The 27323-nt window shown below is 37.0% G+C and overlaps 2 protein-coding genes across 2 annotated transcripts; both read left to right on the forward strand.

The window, feature by feature from the left end:
- The first annotated feature begins 535 nt into the window (after positions 1-535).
- On the forward strand, positions 536-17689 carry LOC141657232 (villin-2). The gene is made up of 24 exons (XM_074464387.1): positions 536-840; positions 1280-1418; positions 2382-2481; positions 2878-2946; positions 3035-3271; positions 3380-3557; positions 3646-3778; positions 4337-4496; positions 4731-4881; positions 4971-5071; positions 5163-5321; positions 9718-9786; positions 9895-9963; positions 10088-10225; positions 11473-11601; positions 12299-12446; positions 12669-12679; positions 12774-12914; positions 12990-13115; positions 13755-13817; positions 15324-15431; positions 15615-15885; positions 16888-17111; positions 17201-17689. The coding sequence occupies exons 2-24, from the start codon at positions 1363-1365 to the stop codon at positions 17312-17314; spliced, it is 2955 nt and encodes a 984-aa protein (XP_074320488.1). The 5' UTR covers positions 536-840; positions 1280-1362; the 3' UTR covers positions 17315-17689.
- A 4537-nt stretch (positions 17690-22226) lies between these two features.
- On the forward strand, positions 22227-26976 carry LOC141657233 (cellulose synthase-like protein D2). Its single transcript, XM_074464388.1, is given in 4 exon segments — positions 22227-22397; positions 22935-24464; positions 25161-26384; positions 26387-26976. Coding segments are annotated over 3 exon segments (2565 nt in total). The 5' UTR covers positions 22227-22397; positions 22935-23654; the 3' UTR covers positions 26918-26976.
- Positions 26977-27323: the final 347 nt, after the last annotated feature.

Genomic DNA, 27323 nt, shown 5'->3' on the forward strand with positions numbered 1-27323 from the left:
ACCGCGCAGTCGCGCGAGATCTAGACTAGTATTACTATATATGGTGTTAATAAGGACAAATATTTCCTAGACAACTTGTCATGTGATTTGGTTCTATTATGTTCGTCTTAGGGTTTGAAATATACGTATAAATCAGAATTTAGGTTAAAAAGATTTGGTATTAAATATCTCATTGCTAATTGAGAAATTAATTTTTTTTTTTAAAACAAGGATATGCGCAATTGTTATTTTTGATTAAGTTACTTTTAATATTAAAAAAATCCGTTTATACTCCGTAGTGGATAGGTATGGGATTTGATAATCTAACAACTTAAACCTTTTGTATACGCAAAGACGCAAAGACGCAAAGAAGCAAAGACGAGGAAAGAGAAGAGGAGAAAATGGAGGAAAAAAGAAGAGAAGGGGGAATAATGAAAGCCACATAAGCAAAAAGTCCGACAAGGGCGGTGACAGGGTAGCCACCGTCACCAATCTCAATTTCTCTCTTTTAATTTTCTTTATATTTAATATTTAATATTTAATTTACGAATTTAATATATTTTTCCGTTTCACCATCTCAGTCTCTCCTCCATTTTTATCTCCTTCTTCAACCTCTCCCTTGCATTAAAATTCAACCTTCATTAAAATTCCATAAAAATTAAATTCAAAACAATAATTCCACAACACCACCTTTTATTTCTCTGCCTTTATACACGAGAGGATATCCCCACACCCTTCCATTTCCATCTTTATTGCCAGCTCCCTTTCTCCTTTTCTCTCTCCTCTTCTTCCCCTTTTTTCCCGTTTTATTTATTCAATCAATTTCTTCTATGATCATCGCCTTTTTCTCATATCATTTCGGTTCGTTCCCTTTTTTAATTTCTTCATCTATTTAGATCTCTTTCCGTTTTTTTTTTGATTTCGTTATTTTGATTGACCTCAGGTATTCTAATTTAATCGATTTCAGATCTAATCATACATACAATTCTCTTGTTTCGCTTCGTTTCGGCGAGGCGAGACCGCCTCGCCGAAACATTTGATTGTATACGTTTTTTTCAAAATATGTTAACGACTTATGTACGTTGAATTTTTGTGCGATCAAAGGATTCAATATGTTATGCTATCAATTTGTTAATGTTGATATAGATGGAACAGTCGAAAAGTTATGATGAATTTGATCTTTCGGGGTTGATATGTGCTATGTAGCCACTAAATTGAAGAATGAGCTAGAAAATAATGATTTAGACGGTTTTTCGGTCGTGTTTTAAGTTGTGTTATTGTGTCGTTGGGTTTATTGCAGTGTTGTTATTTGGTTGCGTGATTTGATTCCTGAAAGTTGGAGCTTTTCTGCATTTGTGGACGTTGTGATTTAGAAACTGAGGAATGTCGAGTGCTTCGAAAGCGTTGGATCCTGCTTTTCAAGGAGCGGGTCAGAAACCGTATCCTTGGCAATGCCTGATGTGATTAATGTGTTTTTTTTTATGTTTAGAAGATCAATGTTGTAGCTTGAGAAGCGATGGGAAGTTATATATAATGCTTTATGTTAAACGTTGATCACATTTTAATATTTTATGCTAACTCCTTATATTTCACTCAATCATCATCCCCATTGAGCTTATTTCTCATCACATAAAGTCAAATGGGGTCAACTATCTGAACCAACAGCCCGCCTTGCTTGTGACGGTCACAAGCTTGTGACCTCTCACAACCCTTTCCCACTTGCCCCTTTGTCTCACGTCAGAATCTTGTGACAAATTTTGTCCGTCACAAATGAGAATTTGTGCTGAACCAAATAAGAGGATTTGTTGTCATCTTGTACACTTCAATGACAATATGGTATACAAATGTGGTTTTGTGGTTGTGTTGACACTCGCAAAATATTGGTTGCGAGATATAGGGGATGTAACATTTGGAGTTGCGGCTAATTCGATAGTGATTTCAAAACGTTTGCCAAAAATGCGTTAAATTTTCATTTTTTTCTTATGATTAAATTCATTTTTAAAATGCTTATAGTCTATTTTATTTTTCTTATATTCCTTTTATTTCACAAATACACAACAGTATCTACTGTACACTAAGTCGCAGAAATATCAGCTAGTAATATGCTGAAATATGGAGCGGTTCAGCAAATATATCGTTGGGTTTTTGGACTATACTCAATGTAACACAAGGCAGCAATTTCAATTTTATACCTTGGATGACTTTAGTAATGTCTCCACCCTCGGCAAACACATAAAGAGCCTGTCTTGATCATATATGTCGTGTACATCAAACAAAATGGTGAAATTGTCTATTCGTATGGTGGTTTCCTGATTTAACATTTCGGCTTTGTTAAATGTTAATAGTTTGCCTTCCATTCTTTTCTTCCAAATTATTGGTGTTCGAGTCTTAACTCTCTATAGAGGGACTGAGATATGGCGAATTGAGAATTTTCTACCAGTACCTTTGCCGAAGTCTGATTATGGCAAATTCTACTGTGGAGACTCTTACATTATACTACAGGTATGCTACTCTCTTGCTGGGAACATCAATATGGCTAGGCGCTTAGGCTATTATGTGTTCTTTCCATGGTGAATCTTAGTTTTATTAGCTTTCTTTCTGTTACATTTTGTGCTCTCATACCTCCGGTAAACCGAATAGTGTCTCAACACTTCCCTTTTCCATCACTTTCTCAGATTTTCTATACTAGCAATCTGCCCTTTCCAGCATATGTGTAATATTTTGTCAACAACCATGAAATTATTGTTATGCCACAAACTGCCATTATATATTTGTTTCCAGGTTTTATACAACTTCTTTATGGTAGAGTTTATGCTAAGCTTGTTCGACTATTAGAAGTCTAATACGAGAACTAACAATCTTGACTTCTTGCTGATTGTCTCTGATAATGTTTTGCAGACAAGTTCAGGCAAAGGAGGTGCCTATTTATATGACATTCACTTTTGGCTTGGAAAAGATACGAGTCAGGTTGGTCACGTTTTGTCTTCACATTTTAATTTATTTTCTCTGGTGACTTTTGAACGGTTTCTTACTAGAATCTATGAAAATATGATAGGATGAGGCTGGAACCGCTGCCATTAAAACAGTTGAACTAGATGCAGTTCTTGGAGGAAAGGCTATACAGCATAGAGAACTCCAAGGTTTTGAATCTGACAAGTTTTTGTCATATTTTAAACCATGTATCATTCCTTTAGAGGGTGGAGTTGCATCTGGATTTAAGACGCCAGAGGAAGAAGAATTTGAAACTAGGTTGTATATTTGCCAGGGAAAACGTGCTGTTAAGATGAAGCAGGTATTTGCTTTTCCTATCAATTTTTGTGTAGAGGCATTAACTTTGTGTTATAAGCTCTTAACAGATAGCAGTATATGTCAAAGCTCAGATAGAATATATGCTTTGCAGGTCCCATTTGCTCGCTCCTCTCTAAACCATGACGATGTCTTCATCTTGGATACTAAAGATAAGATCTATCAGTTTAATGGTGCAAACTCTAACATACAAGAGAGGGCGAAGGCTTTGGAAATCGTTCAGTTTCTCAAGGACCGATATCATGAGGGAACATGCGCCGTAGCAATAGTTGGTATGACGAAGCAATTATTTCCTCTTGTCACCTCTTTCCGGCGTGGTGATCGTCACTCTTAACTCGATCCTTTTTGTTTTCCCCCTAGATGATGGCAAGTTACAAGCGGAATCCGACTCTGGTGAATTTTGGGTTCTCTTTGGCGGTTTTGCCCCACTTGGTAGAAAGATCAGCACTGAGGACGATGTTATTCCGGAAGAAACTCCTGCTAAACTCTTTAGGTATTCAACACTTTCCGTACTTCTTTTCATTGGAAGTAAAAATAGGAATTTGTGATGTGTTGTAGGATTTAACTCGTTCCTATTCAGGAATCAAGTAGTTTAGATGTTATCATCCATTTGATTTTGTGTCAGTGATGCTTTATGTTACCATTTTCCTTTTGGATTTTCCACTACAACCACGCTTTAAAAGGGTTAAGGTTAAACTGTAACTAATTATTAAGATAAAAGGGTGTGTTTTTCAACATAAAAGGGTGAGTTGAGTTCTCAAATTTGAAATTGTTGACGTTGTAAACCTCACCTTAAAGCCATATATTAGTGAAATGAGTCATACTCATCTTTACAAACTATTTTTTACTGACTACTTTTGAATGATATGTTGAACAAAATCTACAAGTATATTAGCCAGTTTAGCCCATCACTTAACAACACGCTCAATGTTGCTATTAAAGGTGCTCACCCAAAAGCGTGTACGGCAATTAACTGTAATTTACTATCCTGTGATTGAATATATTGTTTATGTGCTCTATTCAATTTTGACATTTGAATTCCTCCTTGTAGCATCATTGATGGTCAAGTTCAGGGGTTGGAAGGTGAACTTTCTAAAGGGTTGCTTGAAAACAACAAATGTTATATACTAGACCGTGGTGCTGAAGTATATCTATGGTTTGGCCGTGTAACACAAGTTGAAGAAAGAAAGGTGGCCTGCCAAGCTGCTGAGGTACTATTTGTCGCTTATTCTTGGTTTTTCAGGATTGGAGGCTATGTTAACATACACAATCAAGTCTTTGGTGGGAGATACTTCCCTGGGGAGGTGGGGACCCTTGGCACTTGGGTCCATATCATGATTGTCTCTGCGTATCACAGATTTAAATAACCAACAGACTGTTATTGGATTTTTGTAGTATGTGCATCACTCAAGTCCACTTATTCTTCGTTTTGTGTACTTCGTCAGGAATTTGTGATGAGCCAAAATAGGCCAAAGTCAACTCGTTTTACCAGGGTTATTCAAGGGTATGAACCACATTCATTTAAGGCTCATTTTGACTCTTGGCCAGCAGGGTCTGCAGCTCCTAGTACAGAAGAAGGGAGAGGAAAAGTAGCAGGTATCTAATTTCCTTGCGTGTGAAAGTGATAGAAAGTACCTATTTGATGTTAAATTTGCATTAAATTGATGTTTCCCTCCCCTTTCTAGCTTTTCTCAAGCAGCAAGGTCTTGGTGCCAAAGGCGTGAACAAAAGTGCTCCCGTTAATGAGGATGTTCCACCCTTGCTTGAAGGGAGTGGCAAAATTGAGGTTTTACGGATATTAGTTTTTATCTATAAAAATTGACTATTAGTTTTGTCCATGATGTAATATTGAGCTATTGATTATTGTTTCTTTTCAGATGTGGCGTATCAATGGTAGTGCCAAGACTCCGGTAGCTAAAGAGGATGTTGGTAAATTTTATAGTGGAGATTGTTATATTATTTTGTATACCTATCACTCTGGTGAGAAGAAAGAAGACTATTACTTGTGCTGGTGGATGGGAAAGGATAGCATTGAGGTAAAATTCTTGTTGTTTAGTAAGTGTTTGTTTGGTTCATGTTGATATGCAAATTCACATGATATAAGTCATATAACAATCCGTAGGAAATATACCCCCTTATTAAGTCCATGAGAGTTTCTCAATATTAATTGGCTGACAATGTGGAAACTCATTATTATGGGAATTCCATGTTACCAAGAGGGAATAGGTAAGCAACTTCCTACATCTTTATAAGAATTGCAATTTATGGGAATTGCCACTTTTCCTATATTTGCAAAAACTTGGTCAACTAAACAACTCTTTGTAAACCCACATTTTCCAAATGTGAACCAAACAATTCCTAAATTTCTAGCAAGATTTGGCTAGTATATCATCTGGTTGACGCTGATAAAAACCACGATCTTATCAATCTTGTAAGCACATTTTGCGACTGCCTCTGGGTGGGGGCGATTGTTGACAGTCTGACATTTTGTGAGGCAGAATAGGACAAACAAAATCCTTGAGTCTAGAGGAGATTTGTACAGGTCTTTTAGAAATTCTGGATGTAATAGGAGGAACAACAACATTGTTGACAGTCGGACCTGTGGTGTTAGATATATCAGATGAAAGTGGCAGATGATCAGGTGAAGGAACAGATGAAGTATGCACCTCTGTATCAACTAAGGTGTCAACATAAACTTCAGTATGACCCAGAACACTGCCACTGCCATTGTCTGAATTATCAGAAACTGTAGTGTGCTTCCTTGAGGATGATGGAGTATCATCTTCACAAGGGTGTAATGGAAACATCTGAAATGAAGGGGGTTCTGAACTGTTGAATTCATCAACTTGAGTAGATGCTACCCTAAAAGGGAACCCTGTCTCATGAAAGACAACATCTCTACTTATAATGATCTTATGGGTCTTAAGGTCATAGAGCTTATATGCCTTTTGCCCAAAAGGATATCCCAAAAATATGCACTTCCTTCCCTTTGGATCAAATTTATCCCTAGAATGAGAAGATGTGAGAGCAAAACATAGACATCCCACAACCCTTAATTCATCATAAGTACACCTCTTCTTGTATAAGATTTCTGAAGGTGATTGCCAAGACACGACAGGACTAGGAAGCTTGTTAATGATGTGTGTTGCAGCTAACAAACATTCTCCCCAAAATTTCTTAGGCAAATTAGCAAATAACAATAACGCTCTAGCTGTTTCTACTAAATGCCTATGCTTTCTCTCAACTCTACCATTTTGTTGAGGAACCCCAGGGGCACTTTTTTGATGTATAATACCCCTAGCTAAGAAGAAAGAACCACATCCCTTTTGTACAATTTCAGTCCCATTGTCGCTTCTGACAATCCTGATTTGACAATTGTATTGGGTTTGGACTTGCAAAATGAAAATTTTAATAGCTTCTGTAGCTTGTATTTTATCTCTCAACAAGAAGGTCCAAGTGACCCTACTGTGATCATCTACTATAGTAAGAAAATAATATGCTCCTGTTATGGTTGGTCTTTTGTATGGCCCCCATAAATCTATGTGAACAAGATCAAAAATATGTAAAGCTCTGGAATTACTCCTTTCAAAAGGCAATTGATGCATCTTTGCAAGAACACAAGTTTCACATTCAAACTTCTCAACACTATTACAACCTAAATCATGTATATGCTTCATTTTTGACAATGAAGTATGTCCTAGCCTTGCATGAAATAGATGCATCTTATTTGTACACTTAACTGTTGGCTTACAAGCACACACATTAGAGTAAGAACACTTATTTATACTAGACTGATGTATTGTGTTAGTATGTCTACCCATGAGCTTCAACTTGTACAGGCCATCTTCCCTTCTCCCAACAGCAAGAGTGAGCTTATGGAGAGGGTCCTGTATTTCACAATTATTCACATCAAATTTAATCAACAAACCAGTGGTAGACAGTAACTTCCCAACAGATAACAGATTGTGCTTGAAATCTGATATATAAAGGACATCATGTAAGGTAATCCCGGGCAGTAACTGAATATCCCCAATGACATTAACCAGTTTACTAGTTCCATCAGGTAATCCCACAACAATAGGTTTATGCAAGGTTCTTTTGTTAGAAAAAAAATGTAACAGGGAGCTCATATGATCAGTAGCCCCTGAGTCAATAATCCAGATAGGTTGGCTATAATCTGAAAAATGTGTAGAAACATTAGTGACCAAGGAGGTACCTGCAAAGTTTACCGCTGCAAAATTGACTGCTGCAGAATGATTAAGATCCTGTGAATGCCCTTGTCTAGCCTGCTTCATATTTATCATTTGTTGATAGATTACTGCAACAACCTTAGGGTCAACATCAACATCAGAATAATCTGAAAAGAGATCAGAATCATTCACCAGTGGATTATCCGCACTAGTGTTAACTTCTGCATTGTGTGCACTGGCAGCTTTGAGTCTGGACATATACTCCTTCTCTGGAAACAGCACAAAACACGAATCCCTTGTATGTCCTGACCTGACACAATGATCACACCACCTGTTTTCTTTGTCTCTCTTTGGCTTCTTACCATCTCGAGTCCAAACATTCCAAGCATTACTCTGTGAATCAGGTTGCTTGCTCCAATACTTCTGATAAGGCTTCCTATTGGCAGCCATAGCACTAGACTCACTCTGATCATTAACAAACTTAGAAAGTCTTTTCTGGCTTTCAATCTGTTGCACCAGGGAGTACGCCTTAGTTAGATTGGGTAAAGAATCCATAGACAGGATATTTGTCTTCAGATGCTCATATTCACTATCTAATCCCATCATAAATGTTATAACTTTCTCCCTGGTAGCAATCTCTAGAAGCTTCTTCAAAAAACTACACGAACATTTCGCTAGTGCTCCACGGGTACAATCAGGAAACATTTCCAAATCTTCAATGTCATCCCAGCTTCGCTTCAATTTGTTGTAATATTCCACAACAGTTTGATCAGCATCTTGCGACGCATTCTTCAATTCCTTCTTTAACTGGAACAACAAAGGAGCATTTGATTGACCGTACATGTCATTAAGATCTTGCCATAATCGCTTCGCTGACTTCGTCGTCATAAAGCGTTGCTTGATCTCTGGAGATAAAGCATTCAGAATCCAGCATCGGACCATATTATCAGCACGAATCCATTTCTGAAAAGTTGACGAAGTTAATGCCGGCATCGCTGTTGAACCGTCGAGAAAATCTTGCGTGTTTTTAGTTCCGAGCGCCATTACTACACTGCGGCTCCAATTGAGGAAATTCTTTACATCAAACGAGGGATTAACTAACTTCATTGAAGGATTATCGGAATTTGAGAGAAAGAGTGGATCATCATATTGATCTTGATATCCTCCACTCACATCGGAATTCTGTGATTCAGGCATGATTTCGAAGAAGAGTTATGAAGTGATTTGAATAAAACTACTAAAAGATTGTTTTTATGTATTTTGTGAAGAATTTACAAGGAATATTGAAGCGATCATCGCAAAAGATTGTGCGAAAAACAAAGGAAATCGCAAACCCTAGAAATTGGGGAAAAACCGAAAGAGATCAAAAAGTTGCGGAAATGATAACACAAGATCAAGAGACAGGAAAGTCCTGCTCTGATACCATGTTAAAACAGAGTTTAGAGATGACGGAAGCCATTAATGGAGGTTGATGCTTTTAGTAAGAGAAATAGTAAGAGAGAAAGTAAATAGTAGAGAGAGAAGAGTAAATAGAAGATATTTTTCATTAACTTAAAGAATGAAAGCTGTACAATGTTTTCCTTATATACAAGTCAAATAGTCAACTAAGTGAGGAAGCTTCTAGAGGAAGTTTGTTATTATAACAAACTTCCTTCACCTATTCTTCATATCCTTCATAGTCAAGTTATGGGCTACCTTTAATATATCGTTTTGGCTTTGGAAGAGGTCATCTCCCTTCAAAGCCTCCTGTTCTTAACCTCCTAAATTCTTTCGAAATGAGAGTATCATAAAAACATGATACATATGACTATGTAGTGTGACACATTGGCGGCAGTTGAGGGAAGGGTAGTTAAGCCTTGCTAATGGAAAAGCAAGGTACACCTGTACAGACTTTTGATACATTGACAAGCAGATATAAAGTGAGGTTTGCCTACTTGATAGATGAGGCACACTCAGATATCTAGTTCATGTACTCATATCTAATTATCTTGGGTAGCTCGGGCTCGACAGGGTTTGAGCTTCATCCTGAAAATTTAATGCAGCATTTTTATTCGTGGACAAGCAGATGTTCACTGGTGTGCTTATGTGTACTCTCGTTCTATTATTCTTGTTGTTTCTTTTAGCGAGACCTTTTGTATTTGCTGATTAGATTAACTCTGCTGCTCTTAACTTTCCAGAACTATATCATATTGCTTTATTACGTATTTTGACTGATGCTGTATTATACTTTTGCTCTACTCAGGATGATAGGAAGATGGCATCACGTTTGGCTACAACTATGTGCAATTCACTGAAAGGAAGACCTGTTCTGGTATGTTCACACTGGCGTCTCTATCAATCACATTCTTGCAGTTTCATAGCATTGTTTTGCAGTTTCATAGTGTCTGTGTGTGCTATTTTAAACCCATGATTGGTACAGGGACGAATATTCCAAGGAATGGAACCACCTCAATTTGTTGCAATATTTCAACCTATGGTTGTGCTGAAGGTATGAATATGAATATCTATTGTCTGAGAATTTTCATTTTTATAACCCCTGTTGTGTTATAGTTGCTGTTTTTGACGATTCATCTTGCATCAATTTTTTCCTGAGCTCTGCCTTTTTTAAGTAGGGTGGGCTCAGCTCTGGGTACAAAAAGCTTGTGGAGGAAAAAGGCCTGGCTGATGATACTTATTCAGTGGATGGTGTTGCTCTTATAGAGATATCAGGGACCTCTTTGCATAACAACAAAGCCATTCAAGTTGCTGGGGTATGGACTTTTTTATGAATAATTGGAATTGGGTATCATCACATACTTTGATAATGTAAGGTTATTCAAGGTATTGCAAAAAATTACCTGAAACTGAAACTCTGAAGTATGTCCTATTGCTGTCATAGTGAACCGTTTTTGTAATGTGTGTGTGCTTTGTTTTTGTAATGTGTGTGTGCTTTATTATAACGTCTATATCATCTCTTTCTCTGCATCAAGCTGTTGTGTCACCCTAGCATTTTTTGTTTTTACCTTCATGCTTCACTGATAAACTAAAAAAATTATATTTTCAATGTCATTATCTTTATTATATCTTTGCACTGTTCTTGTGCTGTTCCAATCCTACTACATTATCACTTTCTCTGGATCGAATTATCGTGTTCCTCCTGTTTAATTAGATACACCTTCATGCTCCATTAGTAAACAGAAAAATCTATAATTTCTATCTTATTCTCCTTTATATAATGTTACAATTTGCCACTTTTAATTTTAGTTCTTTTGTTGCTCCAAAGTTGAAACTTTCAAGTTCGAACTAAATTCTCTGCGGTTTTCTTGCATAAACTTCTAAACAAATTTGTTCTAGTCTGATAAACGTTTGTCAGTGTGTAAACTGTAAACCCATTCCCATATTCAAGTTTGGCAATTTATTTTCAAATTGTAGGCGGAGAATGTACAACTTTGTTTCACGGAATCTTAATTAATATACGTATAATATGGAGACCCGACACGTCTTTTCAGCCCATCGACATTCAAATTTCAAACATTTGAAACAGTCGTCGAGTACGACAGCTAGACATATACTCCCTTGCTGGTTACTTGTAGTTTGAGTCCATGGCTCCATGCAGCATACTTGTAATTGAGTCCATGGCTTCATGCAGAAAACTTGAACCTACATCTCATCTTTATGTTCGTGATAAGCACTAAATTTCAAGGTGTTGTAATGGTGTATGGTGGGAAAATGCATAAGTATGAGGTCATGATTCATGCCTTCAGGGCTCTGGCTTGTCTCATGCTCTAAACTCTTAGTTTCTGGTATCCTCGGCAAATGGGCTTCCCTATCTGGATGTCCCCAGCTGCCTGCGGTACAGTCCTTATTTTGTTAGGGAGTGGGTTTTCGGGTTTTGGGGCCACTCTACGGCTACCGTGGTCTAATATAGAGGTTTCAATGGATACTTTGTATCTCATAATCTGTTTTAATAGTGGTACATAAGTTGATTTATGTTTTTTTTTTTTTTTTACTCTCCCAGGTGGCTGCTTCGCTGAACTCAAATAGTTGCTTTATTTTGCAATCGGGCTCTTCAGTTTTCATATGGCAGGGCAATCATAGCAGTTTGGAGCAGCAACAGCTAGCTTCTAAAATTGCTGACTTCTTGAAGGTGTGGGCTTATTTGTTATTGATTATTTTTTTTCTTGACGCTAGCTTCAACTTGTGTCAACTATGCATTGCTTCAATTTTGTCGGCCATGTGCAAGGCACTGCGGTATAATTTTCTTGCTGCTTTTGATGGTTTTATGCTTAATTATTACAAGTATTAAGCTTTTTTTTTTTTTTTTTTTTTTTTTTTCTTTCTTTTCCGTACCACTATGCATAAAAGATTATTTTCACAAAGTAGCAGGGACAAGTCTGCTAAGTTTTTATATGTTCAACAGCCTTTTACTGATCGGTTAGCTAACTCCGGTTATGCAATGAAAAACATCTTTTTGTGTGTTGATTGATAAAATGGTGTCCATATCTCCACCAAAGTTTAAATGTAATAGATGTCGCTAGCTTAGTGTCAGATTCCTTCTGTCAACAGTAAATTCCACAAATTTCAAATTAAGAAACCGTGATAGCAATATCTTTAGGAATAACTTGCCTGATTTTGTGACATTAGCCCTGTGTATTTGAATTCTATTGTCATAGTTAGTCCCAATCTTTTCTATTTATTTTTTCTGAAGTATAAAGTATCAATTACTTACCTTTAGTGCTCTTGTGAACGAGTCCTTTTGCCTAAAGTGTACAACTTTTATGCACAAGTGTAACATTACACTTGCCAGTCTAACCACTACTATTTCATCTGGTTTTTGTCGTCAGCCTGGAAGTACTATTAAGCATGCTAAAGAAGGGACTGAGAATTCAGTCTTTTGGTCTTCACTTGGAGGGAAACAAGCTTACTCAAGCAAAAAGCCATCTCAGGAACTTGTCAGAGATCCACACTTGTTCTCTTTTTCGTTTAAGAAAGGTTAGACCCTTTATTGTTTTTCATGTTATTTTCTTTCAGCAATTTGTGGGAGCCATTGAGGCGCTGGGGTAATGTTGTTGTTGTTGTTGTTGTAAGACAAAAACAAGAGTTGTTCGCTTGATAGTTGATACCTTGTCATGATTTTAAGCTTCTACTGTTTTGTGATTTGGTACTGCACTGACACATTTTTTTTCTTCCTTTGTCTTACCATCTAATTGGCAGGAAAGTTTCAGGTGTGTTTATTTTTAAATTGTCTTGCAGTCTGCTGCTTATTTTGAAACAAGTAGAATTGTGGGTCATATGAGGGTCATTTGATGTACATTGCAGATTGAGGAAATCTATAATTTCACACAAGATGATCTGTTGACTGAGGATATTATGATACTTGATACCCACGTTGAAGTTTTTGTTTGGATGGGTCAGTCAATCGACCCTAAAGAAAAACAAACTGCTTTTGAAATTGGGCAGGTACTATTTTGAAGATGTGGTGACTAATATGTGATTACGTGTCTATCATTCTTTAAATTTTTTTTTCATCTTCAGAACTACATCGAATTGGCCGCTTCTCTGGAGGGTCTTTCTCCCCAGATTCCCTTGTACAGAATCACCGAGGGAAATGAACCATGCTTCTTTACAACATACTTCTCATGGGATCCTGCTAAAGCAATTGTATGTCCATTTAAACCTTGTTAAAGAATAAACTTGTTTAGATATAATATGGTGCTACCAGAAGACCTATACACAAGCCCCAATGCTGTCAATTTTGGATTTTTGGTTTTGAGAATCTTAAGATTTGTAGTTGGGGTTCATGTTTTGCTCTCTATTTACTCTCTATTGGAGAATGATCGACAATTTTACACCCACGATTGCGGAGCTCTCCTACATGGACTCTTCATTTTTGGCCCCATCTTTATACGGAGTATTTATATGGTTGCACCCAATGGTTGCATGCTTGAAGCCGTAAAAGCATAGATTCGATGAGTCCAATGACTAACAATAATATTTGCTTTCACTTTTCCTCTTGTCGCTACCCAATGACTAAAGTATTGTAGATTTGTAGGATCTAGCTTTTTGAAGACTATCGATTGGTAGTGTCACATATCCTTAGGTGACAGGCACACTTCATTATTTATTAGGACAATGCATTTGTGTTAAAATTGCTTTTGTTACGAGACATCCATTGTGAAACAACTTCTATGGCCTTAATTTGCAATGTTTAGTATGTAAATTTCTTGTGATCTTTATATACCTTTCTTTTGCATTGCTACGTTGCATGCTGTTCACGTGGAGTAACATGTGCACACACAGGTTCAAGGCAACTCATTTCAAAAGAAGGTCATGTTATTTTTCGGGGTTGGCCATGCTACGGAGGTAATTGACTAATCTTCTGCATTCATGTGACAATTTATTATTATACTTGTTTAAGAACTATTGATGTGAGATCCTCGTACATTTATAATTCTTCACAAACTAAATAACTGCAAATATCACACAAACTGTACATATTATATGACCTTCACATCTTATGATATTCAGGAACTTGAATGAGTCGTCTCTTGTGTTTCATTCTTCTTCTTGATGCGTTGTGCACTCATATAGGAATTGGGAAATAGACTCTCACTTCGAGATTTATTCTATTACTCCCTTATTCAGACTTTTCAATTCCTCTTTACTTTGGCAACTAAATCATGATATGTTCACAAGCATTTGCAATTCTTTTTTTCTATTTTCAAGGACTATACCAGTGTATCCATATCTGTTTAAGACTTGAGAAATCTTCAAAGATCACATGGGTTGTGATCGTATTAAGGGTGGCAAATCTCATTAGCGTGCGGTGACGTGTGTCTTGGATTCGTCATATCTTGTTTTCATTTGGTCACATAAGCGTTATCGATCTAGTATCAGCTGTATCGGCCTCGTATCGGTCGTGGATCAACTTCATATCGGTCAATATTAGTCAAAATCAGTTATTTCTAGAAGCTCTTTACATAACGGGAACTACAAAGCTAAAAACCTTTAACGGCCAATACTTCATATCCGTCAAATATTAGTCAAATATCAGTTATTTTTAGAAGCCTTTTACACAATGGAGAACCCGTAACGGCCAACTCTTGCAGAGTAGTTAATACCACATATGGCATCCGATTTGATACAAGTAACCTACGAAGGATTTGAGTCAAACTTGTTGTATAGGAAGAGAGACTTGTGGAATTAATTTCTTGAGATACTGATATCCAAGAGTGTAGATGAGGTAATTGTTTGTCTACTTTGTTAAATGGTTTTCGTATGGTAAATTCAAATAGTAATAACCGCCAAGCGTGGAGAACTTCTATAATTTATTTTTATTTGGTAGTGGCCATGAGAGATAAGCCCTTATGATGTTAGGAGATAGTAGTGAACCCATTCTATAAGGACATCCTCAGCATTTCAGATGAACATTATGCCTTGTCTCAGCACTTCAGCAGGATGCTCACCAATCCCTCAACTAGGTTGAGTTGATGAGGTTTTGAACTTTTGATCCCTAACCGTAGAACTTGGGAAATCTTTATCAAATTGTAATTTTTTTTTTAAAGTTCCAAAACTGTATATTATGGTTCAGAGTCTTTTGTTTCTGTCTAACTAAGGTCTATCTTCAGAGAGGTCTCCTTGTGCGTTTGAATGCGTGCCCACTATTAGAATATGTGGAGAATATAATAGAAAATCTGTGTATAGAAATTTAAAGCTGGCAAAGACACAAATTTCTTGTGTCCTGTGTTCTTTTTATTATGCTCATGTTTGTGTTTGAAATGGATGTGGTGGTGGTATGTGATTATTATTGTTGTATGTTTCTCATGGAGCAACGTAATCAATCCAGCAATTTTTTTTTAAACTTTACAGAGCTCAAGTAAATCAAATGGTGGAGGAGCAACACAGAGAGCTGAAGCTTTGGCAGCCCTGTCATCAGCTTTTAATCCATCGTCTGGAGAGAAGCCTGCTTCTTCAAATGTAAACATATACTATTAGTTGGAGCTGTCTTCTTTCTAATCATTATGTGGAAGAAGGATTGACTTTTGGAATGCTATAGTTAACTGTTTGGTTTTCACTTTTCGATACTCCTCATCGTTGACTATTTTGTTCCCATGGCCTCTGTTAAACTGATTGTCCACCTTAACTCATTGATTGATACAGAAGACAAATAACTCAAACCAAGGAGGAAATACGCAAAGAGCATCTGCTTTAGCTGCTTTGTCATCTGCTTTAAATCCTTCTTCTGCTGAGAAAAAGGTTGGTTCGCCAACTGCTCCAAGACCAGTTAGCACAGGTCAGGGATCACAGAGAGCTGCTGCATTGGCTGCTCTGTCATCAGCTCTTACTGCTGAAAAGAAACCCCAGTCACCAGATGGGTCTCCTGCTCGAACTGTTAGGAGTCCTTCTTCACCTGCAGATGATAGCACTTCTGGTAAGCTAGCTAACTCTTATGTTTTGCCGCAGGAAATGTTTCTCTTTTAGTGACGACTTTTTAACTCCTGTCGTAATGCTATACTGCTGTGGTCTAAATGATTTTTCTTTTGCCGACACATATCGACTAGTTCACAAATTGGAATTATGAATTATATAGCCAAATGATAGATAATGAGTAGTTGACTAATTTCTACTCCAAACTCATTGTGCTGATTTTTAGAGAAGTTTGCTCAAACTTTGCCTCGCTAAATCTCTCTACCTCTCAGCATATGAATATTTCATTTGTTATTGATAAGCCAAGCAGTCAACTCGTCCAACTAGCTAATTTCCCCTCATGTTTGGCCTTTTTTTCTTTTCCAAAATACTTGGATTCCTTTGATAACAATGGCTTAGTACTGAGATTCTCGTGTTGGTTTTAGTACTCTTTTGGTGGTTTTACTGAATTATGATTGGTGTAGCCAGAGTAGATGGACAGTACTTTATGTAAATGTACATGCTTGCCGATGCATAAACTAGCTATATAGTGACTGTACCATCCTACCATGAACAATGCAATTTTCTAAAGTTCTGTCATTATATTGCTAGTTATCTTGAATGACTGAACGTGAAGCTGACCCAAGTACGTCTTGACAAGTTTACCACAGCAAAATGGGTTGTAAAACTTGGAATGGACTCCACAATAGACTTAACGCTATATTTCCTGGGTGTATTATAGAAGACTACGTCATCTGTTTATAATTTAGTACGGTTTTCAAAGTTGTAAACATACATTTCATGCATATAAACTAGAAGGCCTGTTCCAGGTTTTACTTTCCAGATAATTCTTTTATCCTATATCTTGGTAAGATGAAGATTGTCGACTGATGATTGATGAGGGCTAAATTAGTTGGGTCATTTTTTCTTGATGATCATATGTTTATCTGTGGTTTTGTCGGTAACGCTGCCGGGTTTTCAGTTAACTTGAGTATAAGTGGTAATGATTAGTCTGGTTTCGCTGCAGATGCAAAAGAGACTGAAAACTCCCCCTCAGAAGTGACCGAGGAATCTCAAGAAGAATTGAAAATAGAGAGTGAACCTGTACCTGCGACAGAGGAAGAACCAGTATCAAAAGAAGATGCAGAAGATGAAGAAATTGTTTCTGGTACTCAGAGCACATTCACTTACGAGCAACTGAGGTCGAAATCCGAAAATCCTGTCACTGGGATTGATTTTAAACGCAGAGAGGTAGGGTGGTACATTCATGATATGAGTGAAAACATATGATCAACTCTTTCTTTCAATTGTTTAATCCTACCTTTGTTTCATCATTGTAGGCCTACTTATCCGAGGAAGAATTTCAGTCAATTTTCGGTATCTCCAAAGAAGCTTTTACCAAACTTCCAAGATGGAAGCAAGACTTGCAAAAGAAAAAGTTTGATCTGTTCTAGGTTTGATTTCCCCCCGGGTTTGTGCTGGACAGGTTTTTTATGCTGAGCATGCTTGTCTTGGTCTCCTGATCGTTGATTTATTCATTTTACGTTTATAATTTGGGTTGCTTTTTTTTTTTTTTGCTCGATTTGTGAGTCTAGCTTGTTAATATTGATGTTGGTTATTGGGTTCCTAAAGAGTGATTTTTATGTCCTGGGTTTGATATCAACTGCCATTTGTTTTAGAAGGTCGGGTGTTATCATTGATTATTTAGCAATAATTATGTATACTAGATTTCTGGAACAGCTGTGATGCTATTTGTCCAAGAATGTGTAAGACTGCTCTCCGGGATTGTATCGGTTACCCGTTCATTTTAGTGGATTTTAAGCGAATTACGTTTCACAGTGTATCATTGAATTTTTGTCGTACGTTTAGCTTTTCAGTTTTCAGTGCTCAACTAGTATTGTAGTATTTCTGCTATAATCATATCATATGTCAAATGAAATTGGAAACGGCTTAAGAACTGGCTTATGGTTGAGGAAGGCGTTCTGTAAGAAGTTAGTAGCCAGTTAGCCACCAATTTCAAGTCCTTCCCTTTGTGGTATTCTTTTGGTTATAATCTGCGTTACGGTTGTGGACCTTGTGGTACGAAAAGACATCCCATTATCTTTGTAACGAGGAGTGATAAATGTCAGAACTAATGTCACAAGGACGATGAAGTGTGAATGAAGCGTTGACCCGTGGCGGTAACAATTACACCTGCTCAATTTGGTTACTTCTGCGTTGGCCAGTCACCTCACACGTCACACGGGCACACCGCAACTTACATCCACTATCTGACCAGTAACTTTGACTCAGCCACCAGTTCTGAGCTGAACCAAAGGACCGCTGGCTCGGAACTCGTGAAAAAAAAAATTATGGGTTTTATTTGCAACAAAAAATAAGGCAAGATTACTTCAAATGAAAATATAATGAACTATCAGTTGGCTGCTATTTAAGTAAAAAACGTCAAAATAGCATCGTCCCTTTAGGATAGTCGGATAGATAAGACAAGCTTTTGTTTCATTCATGTTGAATAACTCGTGTTTTATGTTAAAGACAATATTCCCGTCATAAACAAGAATGGGTGACATTTGAACTTTATTAATTAGATACGGCTTTAAATATATATATCAGCATCAAAGTTTTTCAATACAGAAAATAATACTCCGTACAAGTCTCTCAAGCTTATACGCTTTGTTTATAGTCTTAAAATTCCAAACATAAAATCAACAGCGACAAACACAAAAGCGTAATTCAAGTGGCTTGGGTGCGGCAAGACAATAACCACCTTGGGATCCCTTTACAGCTGCCTTGCATTTTTGATCGCATAATTGGTCCGAGCATTGCCTTTGAGCCACATTGTTCGATCCACAAAACCATTCTTCTGCTTCAACCGTCATCTTCGTCTCATCTGTCACCGTAATTATCTCTTATTAAGTACATATAGGTACATAAAACATATGAGTATATACTCCCTCAAATCCAATCCAAACTACCCACTTACTTTTTGAAGGTCAAACTTTGAAACGTTTGACCATTAATCCATAGAAAAATATCAAACTTTGAACGATAAAATTTACATATTTAGTTGTATTATGAAAATATCTTTTATAAATTATATTTTTTGCAAAAAAAAAAAATTATATACAAAGGAAGAAAAACGCAGTCAAAGTATCGCCTCAAAGACCCACCCAAAAGCAGGTGGGTAGTTTGGATTGGATTGGATTGGATTGGATTGGAGGGAGTAGTTTTTACGATTTCTACCTCGTAGCCCTCGATATTAAAAACATCACTAGTGCTCTAAATTTTATAAAAATATTCATAAAAATATGAATAAAATTTAAGTATTCTAACAGTTAATTTTAATAAAGAAAATATATTTAATATTGATAAACGGAATTTGTGATAAATGATTTTACCAAATTATCGCAAAAAAAAAAATCAATGAAATGTGGATATCGGATTAGAATATTTTGGGTATTTTAAGAAGTTTTTATTAAATTAAGGGTATCAATAATATTTTCAAAAAATGAGACCACATAAAATTAAAAAAACGTGGGTACTAAGTCGAATAACCAACAATAAAAAAAGCGTAAAAAATAACGAGATACAGAGTGACATACTCCATATTGGTTCTTTAACACATAGGGGATTAGAGGCACGACACTACAATATGTACGATGTGAAAACAAGAGTTAGCTCTAGGGGATTAGAGGCACGATACTACTATATGTACATAGAGGATTAGAGGCACGACACTACTATAAGAGAGGGTGTGATATATTAAAGCTAAAGATAATCACAAGGATTAAACATATCAACAATTCTTATACAAAACCGTTTTATATAATCACAAGTTTCCATAATAAAGACATTAATATCTTTCGCTATATGTTTTACAATGTGATCATATTATAAAACTGTTTTAAGGGAGACTACTTACTCTAAATATATATGGTGACGAAAGACTTACCGTGGTGAATAACCAAAACTATGAGAAGTAAAAAAGCGATTAAACTTGCTTTGGTCATATTGTATATTATGGTGTGGCACTTGATCACAATTTGCAATGTATTTTTACCTCAATTGAGCAATACATATATAAATACTTATTAGGCAAGTTATATTGGAAATTAGGCAAGTTATATTGGAAATTATTTAGTTTAGGGAAGGGCGCATAAATAAATATAAATAAAGATGTTTATTCCTTAAAATAATTCATTCATTATATTATATTTTTGGATCTTTATTTATTTCTTTAAATCATAAGATCACGTATTTATTACATAGTTTGTCTCCAATCTTTTATTTTTGACGACCCAAAGATACAGAATTACGAACCTATCAATTTTGGAAACAAGAAGAAAATCATTCCTGTAAAATCTTTCCCTTAACTTGTACACGACTCATCATTAATGTTAGAAATCATGTATCTTAAAATAGAAAATTATGGGTTTTTCTAATGTGTGCCTTAAAGGCATACATTAAGAAGTCATATGAGAAAAGATTCTTAGGATAATTTCATCTCGATGATGAACGGAGAGAAATCGGCCTTGTGATCCGATAAGACTTACCTGAGATCTGAAAGTGATGAAACTGTCTTACCCGATTATGACATGTCACTAAAATTGATCCAACCTGACCCCGACCCAATTCGTTGATTGACTAAATGAGAATGTTGACTTACGTGGGGTGACCAGACCCAAAACCACTTGACTTGTAAATAACCCAATCCAAAATGATACGAAGTGAACTACAACTATATGAAACGTTTCATTGGTTGCTGCAACTAGGGGGTTAACGAGCCGAGTCGAGCCCGGGCTTGGGCTTGCTCGGCTTCTGCTCAAGAACCAAAACTCGAGCTCAAGCCGTGATTTGAGGTTACCCTAACTTGAAAAAAATGTGCTCGTTATCAAGCTCGCGAGCTTTCACGCGAGCTCGAGCTCAAATCGAGCCTATATATAATTGTTAATTTTTTGATTTTTTTCTTTCGATATTTTCAATAAAAAAGCTAAAAGTTTATGTAAAAATATTTGGCAAATCAGTGAAACATTTGATATGTGTGAATACAAAAATATAATCATGATAAAATATCTTTATAAAATTTAAGCAATATCTTATCTAATCACACAAGTTCGAGCCGCTCACAAGCTTTTCGAGTCGAACCAACGTTTGTTCGACCTGACTCGTTAAACTCTCGAGCCAAGCCCGAGCCGAACTTTGACCGAGCCGATCTCGCATTGCTCGTGAGCTGTGTCGTCTCATTATTACCCTAGTTATAACTTGCAAGTTGCAATGCTCCATAATAAATAACTAGTGTAGATCCCGCACATGTGCGGTATATATAAAATTTTATTTTTAGTTATTATTTATATTTTGAATTGACTCGTCACTAATTTGTCATACACCTCACTTTTTGATATGAGAAAAAAAAATGAACTATGAACTAACCAAGAAGATTAAAGTTATCAAATGTATATTTACTGGAAAAAAATTCTATTTCTTCTTTACCATAAAACTAATGATTACAATTTATAATGTTTCTCAATTTATTTTAATGATCTTTTTTTTTTTTTTACGAAACTATTAATATCCGTGTTAGGTCATTCTCTAATATATAATAATCACAAAAATAAAAACTAAGAAATTTATAGTTTATAAAATTATAGCAAATTTATCTTAGTTTAATTAAAAGATTATAATTAAGATTTTAATGAAAATATTATTATTTGATTAAAAGATTATATTTTGATGAAATGATAATAATGTAATGAATAAATCATTTCGTTTCCTTATTTAACTTGATGCTTTTGGAGGGAGAATCTTGGAGAATTTTATTCTCTTAGTATATAGGGGGTGAGATAATTTAATTATAGCAATGATTGATGATTCATCCAGTTTACATTATATTTTTTATTTTATTTTTTGAGCTTGCAGATTTGGCCCATAGTGTGCTTAGTAGAATGAAAAATTAAAGGCCCAAATAGAAGATAATATAGTTAGGCGGGAAAAAACGTAGAATCACCTATTCATTTAGTAAATAGGGGATTAATTTTAAGACAATTTTTGTTTATCACATTAATACTACTTAAAGTGTTTTAATATTGACTCGACACAAAATAACCCATACCCGAAAACTACCTGATTCGAAAGAGCTCAAACTCTGAATGAACCGACAACTTAATATAAGAAACTAACTCGAAATCTGAAATAACCCGACCCAATCTAAAATGTGTGACTAATTCAAATTAACCCGACTCAAATGACCATTTGTAATTTGTCACCTGTAGTCCGACGTTTGTGCTAGAGAGGGGGAAAGAGACGTTACCCACATCAAAACCGCGCTAAAACATTCTCCTTGTATAAATACACCAACTAATTAAACGCTCCTCACAATTCTCAATTCCATAAGAAAAATATCCAAATTCCTGAAATCAAGCAACCCTAATTTCGTCTCACTCTCTTTTCAATTTCAATTAAAGTTAATTAAACTTGTTTATAATAATAGAGATGAATGTGACCGTTGCAAAGAAGAAGGCATCTGCGAATGTGAAAGCTAAGGTAATTTCGTCTCTTTTTCGTATTCTTCCTTTTCGTTTTAATTTTCAATTAAGGTTGTAAAATTGTAAAGATTTCTGGGTTTAATCTGATATTTGAGCTTAATTCGTGGTGGGCATATTTTGAATTTGATTTCTGGGTTGATCTTGTTATTTTATTAGGAAATATTTGATGTTTTTGATGAGTTGTTGCGGATTTAGGGTTTTATTGATTGATGTGATTGAATTTGCTGGTAGCCTATTGATTTGATTTAAGAAGGTGAATTTATTATAATACTAATAAATCTTCATCCAGATGAATGTGAAGGTTGTTCATATTCTTCCTTTTCGTAAATTGTAAAGATTTCTGGGCTTAATCTGATCTTTAGAATTTAATTTCTAGGTTGATCTTGTTATTTTATTAGGAAATATTTGATCTTTTTGATGAGTTGTTGCGGATTTAAGGTTTTATTGATTGATGTGATTGAATTTGGTGGTAGCCTATTGATTTGATTTAAGAAGGTGAATTTATTATAATACTAATAAATCTTAATCCATCCAGATGAATGTGAAGGTTGTTCGGAAACCCCTTGGGGATCTGACCAACAGGCCACGCGCTCTTGAAAAGCCGTCTAAGAAGAATTCTGTCGATAATAATGTTTGTGCTGCTGTCAGTCACCCGAAACGAGAGAATTACGATTGGGTCAAGGAGGAAGGATTCCTCCACGATCATGATAAATGTATCGAGTGTGCCAATGCGACTATGATCAAGGACATACTTCCACAATGTTCCTCGCCTGTCAAGTTGATTCGTATGGAACTTGACGAGTTTATGACTCCTATAAAACTTGACGAGTTTGACATTGACTTATTTGCGGGATGTTCATGTTCCCCGGCAAGGCCTCCAACACCTGGGTCTCCACTTTTGGATATAGACCCATATTGGTTTACAGTTTGGGATGATATGACACCTTTCGAGCTGCAAAAGGATTTCTAGTTGTTTGTTTATCAGTCCTAGACCAATCCAAGATCCTCTGCTGCCCAGGTACAGAATGTGTAGTAGTGGTATCAAAGACCTGGTTAGGACCGGGGTTGCTCACTGGCATGCGACCTCCGGTTGGAGTTGTGTCAGCAATGTTGGTTCCATGCTGCCTTGCTTTGTCCTCTGTACTTTATTCATTACTATTGTACTTATTTACACATTTAATTTTTCGAATACGCGACTGCTCTTTAACAATTCACAAATTATAGTTCTAAGATTAGTTATTTATTTTTATGCTATATGCTACTCATTTTCATTAGGATGGTTGTTCTCGGCCTCTTCCTTACTTGGAGAATGAGACATAAAAATGAAGATGCAATATGGCTGTGGGGAATGTCTGTGGTCTGTGAGATTTGGTTTGCGTTCTCTTGGCTTCTTGATCAGCTGCCTAAGCTTTGTCCAGTAAATCGTGCTACAGACCTTAATGTCCTGAAAGAGAAGTTTGAAACTCCTACTCTCAGTAATCCAACAGGAAAATCTGATCTTCCAGGAGTCGATGTGTTTGTTTCGACTGCAGATCCCGAGAAGGAGCCCCCTCTTGTTACTTCAAACACTATCTTGTCTATTTTAGCTGCTGACTACCCCGTCGAGAAGCTGGCTTGTTATGTTTCTGATGATGGTGGTGCCCTTTTGACGTTTGAGGCCATGGCTGAAGCTGCAAGCTTTGCTAATGTTTGGGTACCTTTTTGTCGCAAACACAACATTGAACCAAGGAATCCCGAGTCTTATTTTAGTCTAAAGAAGGATCCAACCAAGAATAAGGTTCGAACTGATTTTGTAAAGGACCGCAGACGTATAAAGCGAGAATATGATGAATACAAAGTCCGCATCAATGGTTTGCCTGACTCTATTCAGAGGCGTTCTGATGCCTACCATGCCAGGGAGGAAATAAAAGCTTTAAAGCTTCAAAAACAAAATCCAGCTGATGAACCTCTGGACGCGGTAAAAATTCCAAAAGCTACTTGGATGGCTGATGGGACACATTGGCCTGGTACCTGGATGCATCCTTCTCCAGAACACTCCAAAGGTGATCATGCTGGAATCATACAGGTAAACTTTATGGCTCAGTATCACCTGACTTGCAATAACTGGACCTTAAATCTTCCGCTTTTGTTATCATGATTAATACTCGGTTGAACTTTTAGGAGTAGCGCAAAGTGTCCTTTGCCTGAGAACTTGGATTTATACTGGGTCTTTGATTAAAGACCATTTTATAAGTGATATATCGCGTTACCTGCCTCAAAAAAGAGATTCCTGATTTTTCACCGAATTGCAAACTGACTCCCACATGTTTTGTATCTGTATAACAATGTATTAGGATTTCTGGTTTAAATATTCGTGTTGCAGTAAAAGGTGTTAATCGTATATGCGTATTTGTATCAGTGCGTACTCCAGTTTAGGCACTCATAGATGGGGTAAGAGAGGGTGGTCAGTCAGTTCGATGTATGCGTATAACATTACTTCCACTATTGAAATACGGAGTAGATTTTATACATGCATAACTTAACAGTCGTATCGAGAGGAGTCAAAGGGGTAGATTTCCTGATCAAAGTAGGGTTAATAAAAAGCAGTGACTTTTTCTAGTTTGAAAGTGTTTCTTTGTTTGTTCTTGTGTTTAAAATATTAATGTATTTGCGGATACAAGGATCTCCTTGTATTTGTAGAGTAGGAAGTCATTTTTGTTTTAAAAAACTTCAACTGTATTGAAGTACATATTATTTAATTGGCCTTGTGCAATTGATGCAGGTGATGCTCAAACCGCCTAGTGAGGTGCCTTTGTTTGGCACCAATGATGAATCCGCTATCCTTGATTTTACAGACGTTGACATACGTTTTCCCATGTTGGTTTATGTATCGCGTGAGAAGCGCCCTGGATATGATCATAATAAGAAGGCTGGAGCCATGAATGCTTTGGTAAGAGCATCCGCAGTCATGTCTAATGGACCATTCATCCTCAATTTGGACTGTGACCATTATATCTACAACTCGGAAGCCATGAGAGAAGGCATGTGTTTCATGATGGATCGTGGGGGAGACCGAATTTGTTATGTGCAGTTCCCCCAAAGGTTTGAGGGGATCGACCCTTCTGATAGTTATGCCAACAATAACACTGTTTTCTTTGATGTAAACATGCGAGCTCTAGATGGACTTCAAGGACCAGTATACGTAGGAACTGGGTGTCTCTTTAGAAGAATGGCCTTGTATGGCTTTGACCCACCTCGAGCAAAAGACCGTGCTCCAAGTGTGTGGGATTGTTGCCTCCCACGTCGCAAGAAACTTGTATCAGCTGAAGAGAACCGTGCTTTAAGGATGGGGGACTCGGATGATGAAGAGATGCCCCTTTCCACGTTTCCCAAGAAATTTGGCAACTCGAGGTTTCTCATTGATTCTATCCCTGTGGCAGAATACCAAGGTCGTCCATTGGGTGATCACCCTGCGGTCAAGAATGGAAGGGCACCTGGTGCTCTCACAATAGGCCGGGAGTTGCTAGACGCACCAACAGTTGCTGAGGCAATCAATACTGTCTCTTGCTGGTATGAGGGTAAGACAGAGTGGGGGGAGCGTGTTGGGTGGATTTACGGCTCTGTCACGGAGGATGTTGTCACTGGGTATCGCATGCACAATAGAGGATGGAGATCCGTGTACTGTGTCACAAAACGTGATGCTTTCCGTGGGACCGCTCCTATTAATCTCACTGATCGCCTCCATCAGGTTCTACGGTGGGCCACTGGCTCTGTCGAGATTTTCTTCTCTCGCAACAATGCCCTACTGGCCAGTCCTAAGATGAAAATTCTACAGAGGATTGCATACCTCAATGTCGGTATATATCCTTTCACCTCCTTTTTCCTAATTGTCTACTGCTTCCTCCCGGCACTGTCTCTCTTCTCCGGCCAATTCATCGTACAAACCCTCGATATCACCTTCCTCACTTACCTGTTGACTATTACTAATTTACTATTACTCTATGTTCGTTGGCCGTACTGGAAATTAAATGGGCTGGCATAGAGTTGGAGGAGTGGTGGCGTAATGAGCAGTTCTGGTTAATCGGAGGCACAAGTGCGCATCTTGCAGCTGTGCTTCAGGGTTTACTGAAAGTGATAGCTGGTATTGAAATCTCTTTTACCCTCACTTCAAAATCTTCTGGGGACGATAACGATCATGAGTTTGCAGAACTCTACTTGGTCAAGTGGACATCTCTAATGATTCCGCCAGTCGTGATAATGATGGTCAACTTGATAGCAATAGCGGTAGGGTTCAGCCGTACAATATACAGTACCATACCGCAATGGAGTAAGCTGATAGGTGGCGTGTTTTTCAGTTTTTGGGTATTGGCTCATCTCTACCCATTTGCGAAAGGTCTAATGGGAAGAAGAGGTAGGACGCCAACTATTGTATTCGTCTGGTCAGGACTTGTTGCGATTACTATATCGCTCTTGTGGGTATCTATCAATCCTCCATCAGGTGCTAATGATCAAATCGGTGGATCGTTCCAGTTCCCTTAGTAGCTAAACCAGTTCCTGCAAATTCTTTGACAATTTCTCCAGAGAGGCTATTTGTTTTGCCGGCTATTTGTTTTGCCGGCTATTTGTTTTGCCGGCTGAGTATTAGTGAATTTCACCTATGGCTCTTTAAAACAAGAAACTTTGTAGTGTATATTTGTTTGTTTTTTTTCTTTTTTTTCTTTTTTGGTGTAATTGAAGTAATTATATGGAACACTTGCTGTTGCATACTGTGTTAGACTGTGCGATTCCGAAACACATAACATCTTACTGCTTTATGCATTTTTAGTTCCTGTGGCGCCACTAATACCTTCAGCCATAGTCGTACTGGTACTGGTACTCGACCAAGGTCGGAGTACTTTCAACAATGGAAGACTAAACTCGTTTCTAGAGTGGCCGAAAATGTCAA

This window comes from Silene latifolia, chromosome 5 (assembly GCF_048544455.1).
Source record: "Silene latifolia isolate original U9 population chromosome 5, ASM4854445v1, whole genome shotgun sequence".
NCBI lineage: Eukaryota > Viridiplantae > Streptophyta > Magnoliopsida > Caryophyllales > Caryophyllaceae > Silene > Silene latifolia.

What these genes read in the sequence shown, in the direction of transcription:
- LOC141657232 (XM_074464387.1), top strand. Translation starts at nt 1,363, where the DNA reads ATGTCGAGTGCTTCGAAAGCGTTGGATCCTGCTTTTCAAGGAGCGGGT. An exon ending in ACTCTTACATTATACTACAG is followed by an intron (nt 2,482 to 2,877) that starts GTATGCTACTCT and finishes AATGTTTTGCAG; the next exon opens with ACAAGTTCAGGCAAAGGAGG. An exon ending in AAGCCATTCAAGTTGCTGGG is followed by an intron (nt 10,226 to 11,472) that starts GTATGGACTTTT and finishes TTACTCTCCCAG; the next exon opens with GTGGCTGCTTCGCTGAACTC.